Below are 8290 nucleotides of genomic sequence, written 5' to 3' on the forward strand. Positions count from 1 at the left end.
CATTTGCGATTTTACATTTTTAATGTTACTTATTTTACAAGTTTGAAAGTTTGATTCTATTTGTCATGTTCAGTCCTCAGTCCCCAGTAATTAGAATTGGGATGACTTTTGACCTCGACAAATGAATACTATTAAGATATTTAACTTACAATGTATCGAAAAATAGTAGAACATCCCAATATTGTAAAACTCTGGGTAAGGCAAACCCTTGTTACAATCAGCTGGAGAAATTTTTTTCAATACCCTCACTTGCCTCTGGTTGTAGTGAAATTATATCAAATAATATTCATTTTAATGTGTTGAAACTCCTCCCATATTGAAAACTTTAACTTGTCATTCTTTGATTCATTTTCATCTTATCTCTCTGAGGTGTTTTAATGATCACGAGTCATTTAGTTTAATAATTGAAAGTTCCGTAATATATCTTATCATAGAATGTAATTTAAATCCTCTCACCATTTTATTTCAGCATCATTAGAAATGATATGGCTCTAGAAAAATCTAGTCAATGTAAGAGAATTAAAAATCTCGTTCTGATTTTGAACGGCTTATCCTACAATAAGTTGCGACTATGCCTCTAATATTGTTCGGTCCCTTGCAAGTATAATGCTATTGAAAAAATTAGTTGTGAGTGTAATAAGCCTGTAAAGATGCTTTTTTATAAGATAAAATGACTTCTAGTCGTTTCACGACTGAACACCATTATTTTGTGTTCAAATGAAAAATTTGTAAAATTGCTTGGATCGTCACGCGTGCCACTTTGGGATCTGCGGCGCGCACGTTCGTCTTTTCCGGGTGGCGCGCAGCAAAGTAAGTACTACTGTATACGCAGGAGATGATTGCGTGCAGGAGGCCGTCTAGAGGGTGGTGGTGGTGGTGTCTCCTTCCCGGCCCGTCCCCTAGCTGCAGTGGCATCATCCCTCTAATGCACCCGCAGTGGTGCCGGGGTTGCCTACGGTGTACGCGCCAGCCCCCCCCCCCCCGCTCAACTTCCGCCCCGCGTGTCGCACGGCGCGGCACGCAACGTATCGCGTCGGAATGCAATCGCTTTCGCACGCGACGCAGCGCGCCGCCCGCCGCCGTCCTGGAGGGCAGAAATATTTTGGAGTATTGTTTGTGCTGGGGGTGTGTGGTGTGGTGGTGGTGGGTGTGGGTGTGGGGCTCGCGGCCAGAGAGACGACCACATACCCGTACGGCACCGCACGGCCACATACTACTTGTGGCTGGAGCCTATGGTGGGTGTGGGGGGCACAGCCAGGCGCAGCGGCGGGGCGCACTGGCGGTGCACCCTTTGTCGGCCTCTCTTGGGTGCCCCGCCTCTCCACGCCCAGCCACGCCACGCCCGGGCCACAACGAGTCTCTGTCACGGTCCTTTGTATTAGATCCATTAGGTTTGCATCGTAGTACGATTGAAGGGCGGATTACGGGGGGAGGAGGGGAGGGAGGAAGGCGAGGGGATAGAGCGAGAGAGAGATAAGTTCATTCATGTGAGAGATTGCGAAAGCTTTGTGCGGCAGGCCCAGCGAGGAAGGCGTGGCGCGGGGCGTGGCGGGGCGCCAGTTCAGTGTGATGGACCCCTTTCGGGGCGGGAGCTTCCCTGCCTGCCTAGAGTACACGATGCGATGGTCCTCCTCGCCGTGTGCGGCTTTCAGCCCAACGAACCAAATTCAGATCTTTGGGGGAAGCAAAAGCATTTGCGTCGCGCCTGGCCGCGGCGCACGTCTCCGATTTGATTCGGCGCGCCCCTTCTGAACGGTATCGCCCCTGCCTGCTTTATACCCCGGCCTTGCCCGGCCTTGCCCCGGCCTGGCCACCCCTTCAGGGTGCGCGCACACTTCAGCTGTCGGCTTTGCCCCACGACAGCCGCGACTGACTTTATCTTACTTACAGCTACGACCATACCGCGTGTTTCAGTTTGAAAAGTAAAATATCGTCCCAGTTTAGAGTAGTAAAGGGTTCACGTTTCTGGACATTCTTCGTTTTTGTAACACTCGTGTTTTCGTATATGGAGGACTTTTAAGCCCCGACATGTTGAAGTGTGGTTGGCATGCGCGCGTGTTGCCCGCGGGCTGTTGAGGCTAGAGGAGGGGGGGGGGGCTGTGTCTAGCGGCAGTCATTGGTTCCCACGCGAGGTGTGAGGCTGCCTGCCCGGCTGTCGGCCTATTTCATATCCTTGTTGGTGGTCAATATAATGAGCAGATTTCTATTCCCGACCGGCTACCGGCCTTTAACGACAGGGCGCCGCCGCGGGACTCCGACGAAGGACACCGCGCCGGGCTCGCGGCTCGCGGGGCCTTTGTCGCGATGCGATGCGCCGTTTGGGGCCCGCTGACGGGAGAAGGATGTGATTTAAACGGAACACGCTCGCCGAGGTTGTTTCGGGCGGGAAACACGGGACGCAACGGGGCGACGAACGGACACCATAATCATCGCTTTACGCGGTCATTTGAACACGTGGCGCATCAGGGAAGGGCCCGCCGAGAGACCACAGGGAAGGGGGAGACGACGCGCCATTCAATTTTTAAAAGAGACAAGGGGTTAGTTGCGCTTCTCGCCGGGGAGATGGCATCCTGCCCTGCCGCTGGAGCCAAACAAACGGCCTATCGAGGCGCGTTTTTTGAGCAGTGTGCTCAGAGTTCGGTCCCAACGCATTCATTTTTAATCCCATGGCGGTGCAGTGCAGCAGAGTACGCCCTGCAGGGACATCTAACAACCCGTCACGCGGCGTCCGCGGCGACGCCGTTTCTGAACATCGTGAAAAAATATGCAAATTGCCTCGTGCGTGAAGAGGGCTCTCTTGCTGTTTCCGCCCATCACCGCGCGTCTCGTTTGTGCCATTGCAAAGTGTTTAGCGCATGTGCGAGGAATCCTGTACTTTACAACGTACGGGGTGTGCATTTTTACCCGCTATTTTCATCTCGATTTCCATCGAGTGCAGTTGTTACACTCCTTACGACAGAAGCCACACTGCCTGCCCCGATCTGTCCTACTCGAAGCTCCATAAAAAGTGTGGATTCTCTCTCTCTCTCTTTCTAATCCGTTGGCTCTGTGCCTTGCGGGTAATGCAGTGACCGATTTTGTCTTATCAGGCCGGGGGCTGGAACAGTGTGCTGCTCTGTGGCAGCCCGCAGCGCGGCCGGCGGCAGCCTCTGGAATCCTCTGTGAAGCCTTTGGCCAGCCTTTGGTCGGTTCGTGCCTCGTGGGTGTGTGCTCCAGCTTTCGGGGCGCCTCTCGCACCTCCGTTTACGATATAACACCGGGCGTTAAGCCATCTGAAGCAATGGAGGGCTATTGCCGGAAATGTTGATCTCCTTGTCTTGTCTATCCTGCTGGCGTGGGATATCAAAACAACAACTTAGGTGGTAGAGCTCGAGAGGTGATCGACTCACATAATACCATGTCTCTGCACACTGTGAAAAAAGTAGATAGGTTTACAGGAAAATTTTCCTTGATGCAAGTTGTAAAATTACAATTTGTAATCGTAAAAATACATGAAGTATGTATCGACTTCAAATCCCTTGGCGAGCAAGAAATGTGCTGTCGTAAATTTACAACTTAAATTATAGTTGGAGTTTGCCTCGGAGTTTGCAAAATTTTTGTAAATTTACGACGATATTTTTCACAGTGCATCATCAACGTATTTTGTAAGATATCGTGAAGCCTGTTACAGTGTTACACGACATGGGGCCTGGCGTAGATGCACGTAGTTTTAAATACATGAGGCGGGGTAGGATTATTAAGTAACGTACCATTCAGTGTAGTTTGGTAAGATGGTCTGATGTTTTCTGTGCAGATTTCATCTTGTCATGGCGATCAAGTGCTCGGTTTGCGGCAAGAGATGTACTTCTCAAGGCACCCTTTCTGCACACATGCGTCTCCATGTCCGTGGAGAGGCTTACGAGTGCACCGTGTGCCATAAGACGTTCGCCTGGATTGATAAACTGCAAACCCATATCCGAATTCATACTGGTGAGCGGCCATACGAGTGCACCGTTTGCAAGAAGAAGTTTTCTCAGTCCGGCAACTTGAGAACTCACTTCCGGATTCATACTGGTGAGAAGCCATTTGAATGCACTGTTTGCTTCAAGACGTTTGCACAAAGCAATGACCTAAGAGGTCATCTCAGGACTCATACCGGTGAAAAACCATATAAGTGCACTGTCTGTAACAGGACGTTCGCCAACAGCAATACGCTAGTAGTCCATAGCCGACTGCATACTGGGGAAAAACCGTTTGAATGTGCTGTTTGCTACAGGACTTTCAGTCAGGCCTGCAGTCTTAGGGCCCATCTCCGTACGCACACTGGTGAAAAACCGTTCGAGTGCAATTTGTGTGAACGGTCATTTACACAGCGTGGGAACCTCACATCGCATTTAAGGTGTCATACTGGCATTATTGTACAGCCTTTTAAGTGCAGTGTGTGCCACAAGATGTTGCGCGATGCGAGCCAACTCCGGACTCACCTCCGGACCCACACTGATGAAAAAGCATTTGCTTGCTCATTTTGTGACAAGACGTTCCGGCACAGCAGTGAACTTGTAGTTCACCGTCGCACGCACACCGGCGAGAAGCCTTTCAAGTGTGATGTGTGTCTGAAAGCTTTCACACAAGATGGCAGCCTTAGAGCTCATCTTAGAACTCACACTGGTGAAAAGCCGTTCAAATGCTCTGTGTGTCTCAGAGGCTTTGCTCAGGCAGGGGGCCTTAGGAGTCACCTGCGTACCCATACTGGGGAAAAACCATATGAATGCAATGTGTGTCACAAGAGGTTTACCAACGGTTCTGGCCTTAAATCTCACTTCTTTTCTCACTCTGAAGAGAAGCCATTTGAGTGTACTTTGTGCGGCGCGTCGTTTGGACTCCATCATGTCTTGACGAGACATCTCAAAATTCATACTTCGGGTTAAAGATACTATTGCTTTCAGATAAATTTTGACAATAATTATGTTGTAAGATTTCATAGAGAATATTATTCCTTGTACTGATAGTTTCCTACCTCTTTCGGCCATGTTACTGCAAATATTTTATGTTGTTTAATTATTCAAGGTATTTTTTTTTCAAAGTTGTTCGTCTCCTGTATTTGTAAATTAAAATGACCTTTCATGTCAGGGTTAATGTTAAGTTTTCCACTCTGTTTGTTTCCCACTTTTTTGAGAAGTTATGTTTACGTTCTATTCAATTATATTTGCAAATTTGTAATTATTAAACCAATGATTGCAGGTAGTGTTTATTGCGCTTTCCCCCCCGTCCTCAACCTCAAATGGTGCGGGTCACGGTCATCCTCTCCTGCGACTCGGTCTCTTGTTGTATTGAGACGAAATTTGGCGCAGCTCCTTCAATCGACGGAAACATTAATTAACGCGACGAAGCACACGTGCGGTTCGTGGACAAATTTATTCAAATGGGACTCACCTCAATGCAGGTCGAGAGGAACGTCTAACTGCTCTTGACAGTACTTACCCGGGCAATTACGAGTCGGTTAGTGAGTTACATCGGCGGGGTAGGGCGGGGCAAGAAATGCCCCCGGCCAAGCAACCGTACAGTTTCAGCCTTACTTCTTATTCTGCTCATTCAGGAAACAAATTTTACCCAAATCCACCGGACGGATGTTATATTAGTTACATGGCTGCTGAATATGAAGTTCCTCTAATTGTGGTAAAACTTAGTCAATATTTCCTTTTCTTTCCCTCCAGCAGTGTAGTCGTGGTGGCCCACAAAGGAGAATTGATGTTGTGGTGGTAAGGCGACCGGGTCGCTTTACGGACGGATTTTGCACTCCCCCCCCCCCCGCTAGCCTCAGGTAATCGCAAATAAAAAAATGAATGTCGTCCAAACCTTTCTTCATTACGTTGGGACACGGATTATCAGGATCTGGGGGAATGACAATGATGAGCTTGTGTCGAAGGCGACTACAGTGTGACGTACATCACATTCAATCGAAAGGTAATACTTCCGCGACTTTCTTGGGTTGCACCACACCGGCCGTGTGATCGGCTCTTATGTCATTTGCTCTAGCATGAATACAAAAAAAAAGTTGTCGCATTGTGCACGCCAGCATGCAACGTCCGTGGGTGCATTTTTAGGGTTAGGTTCGACTGCTTGCGAGGAGTTGTACCGGTCTTCTCGGAAAGGGGACCCCCGCGGCATGTTCCTCCGAGAGACCCGAGGGGGACACAGTTTAACCCTTGGCTTTGACAATTAGCGCCGGCTCTGGACTCCCTAATTGTGTCATTACTGCACGCGCCATGTTTTTTGAGCGGCGCGCGCAACCGCCTCCCTCTCCCCTTCCCCCAGGTTTTCTGAATTTTACTTGTTTTCTTTGAGTAGTAGTTGGTTGTTACTTCGACGTCGGCTGTCTTAGAAAGCGAGGCGAAGTGGAATTCCACCGTGTTGTAGTTCGTACGTATGTGGTTTTGGAGCATGAGGCTTCGCTGGATGGTCTTTCATGCAAGCACATCTCTTTTTCACCTGCTTTTGTTGCGATGAGGAAACAAAACGCGCGAGCGCACTGCTGTTTTGTATTCTTTATTTTTGTTAAACCGCAGCTCAGCAGACGCTTGCTGATGCAAACTTACGCGCGGTACAGGAGCACATCATCAGTGTCCACGCGACCACACCGCGGTGCATGCAAAAACTACCATCGCCGCGAGCGCCCTGCGCACGTCCCGCCGCGGTGTGGGGTGTGGCGTCGCTGGCTAGAGCTCTGCAACACCCGACCCGCGGGTGTACTCACACGGTTTACCCCTGTAGGAACCAGGTAATAATACCATGGAGGAACAACCGGCGAAAACCTCGCCTCCGACAAAGTCAACACGGCCTCACGGGTTTCGTACGGCGTACCTACCAGGCGCGGTTCCACTAAGTGGTTCCAAACCCATTTTATCCGCGAGGGAACAGTTGGATCCCTTAGGATCAGCAGCAGTGGTAGCAGCAACTTTAGTCGCGATGCGCCGGCCGCGAGCCGGGACGCCATGACGAGAAAGTCGCACACCGCGTCGTGGGAATTACAGTCGATATGGGACGTTATTTACATTCAGTCGTCCCCTCCACCCCCATGTGCTATGGGCACTACATGTACTCCACACTTCTGAGAGGGGGCGACGACGAGACCCTGGGAATGTTACGATTCCTCATTTACGCCGCCCTCCGATGCGTGGAATCAGTCGTCACGTGATGCAGTAGCAGCAGCAGCCCGCTCCCATTCTTCTTTCACCCTGCGATGAACTCCAATCCTTTTTCTTGCTGAGCTACTTCATTTTTTCCCCTCTCTGCTGCGCCTCACCTTCCTCGCTCGCTGCAGATGTTCTTTTGAGGCCGACGCGATCGGCCCGCGCGGCAGATGTCTTCGGCTCGACCGGCCGACCGAGTGATCCGTCCTCCTCCTGGTGCTTTGCCTCTGTTGCCTCTGCTGCTTTTTTAGCGCATTCAAGGAGGGGTTGGGGGCCCGCTGCCGCCCGCCGCACCCTTTGGGGCTCCCCATTGTCCCGCCGCGGTGCGAGTGATGTGGCGTGCGGATCAGGTGGACGCCGCCGTTCACACACAACCCCTGTGTGACCCCGTCGAGGATGTGAGCCGGTCGGGGGTCACGTGGTGCGCGCGCGGCTGACCTTGTGTATCGGGGCGGTGAAGAATGCGATCGATACGCCATTAAAATGTTGTAATCATAACTCGTCTCGGAATCTGCTGCTTGGACCGTCGTGGCGGGGCCCCGCTCGCTGTCCGCCGCTGCTTGACAATGGCGCGTTTCGGGGGCTTGGTGTATGCAAATCATAAGCTGTCGAGGACGACAGACCAGCAGCAGCAGCAGCGATGGGACGTTGTTTCCGTGAATTCCAGCTGGGGGGTTTAGGGGGGAAGGGTTCCGCACCTTATTATTCACCTCGCCAAAAAGAAGACGATGCAGAGGGAAGAAAACAGGAACGTGTCACTGGCGGGAGCCGTGCGACAGTAGCGGCTGGTGTTTATGTTCAGCTCTGTGTCCAAACTCATCTCGCGCTATATTAGAGATTTGTCCCCAATCGTTACGCACACCTCGCCCCTTCTTTTCATTACGTTTATCGTCCGATTGTGTTTAAAAAGTCCTCTGTTTACTGGCGATCGATTAGCGGCCAATTTAAGACCTTGCTCTGTCGCGCCGCCGGGCGTCACATAAGCTTTTCGGACATGCCGTCCTGTCCGCCGCCGGGTCGGTGGCGGTCGCGGAGCCCCCGCCCGCCTCCGGCCGCTCGTATTTCTCGCGCCCTGACAGTAAGCGCACTTTTCATTCTCGCCCGGAGCAGACCCCCCCCCC

At 51.2% G+C, this 8290-nt stretch overlaps 1 protein-coding gene across 1 annotated transcript in view; it reads left to right on the forward strand.

Moving 5' to 3' along the window:
* The window catches only part of LOC113203539 (gastrula zinc finger protein XlCGF57.1-like), a 14197-nt gene extending 9021 nt beyond the window's left edge, over positions 1-5176 (forward strand). The window contains exon 2 of the mRNA XM_026418290.2: positions 3794-5176. Within this exon, the coding sequence (XP_026274075.1) occupies positions 3807-4907 (1101 nt within the window). The 5' untranslated portion in view covers positions 3794-3806 and the 3' untranslated portion in view covers positions 4908-5176. The remainder of the gene's footprint in view (positions 1-3793) is intronic.
* The last annotated feature ends 3114 nt before the right edge of the window (positions 5177-8290 follow it).

Source organism: Frankliniella occidentalis, unplaced genomic scaffold, assembly GCF_000697945.3.
Source record: "Frankliniella occidentalis isolate FOCC.00 unplaced genomic scaffold, Focc_3.1 Scaffold185, whole genome shotgun sequence".
NCBI lineage: Eukaryota > Metazoa > Arthropoda > Insecta > Thysanoptera > Thripidae > Frankliniella > Frankliniella occidentalis.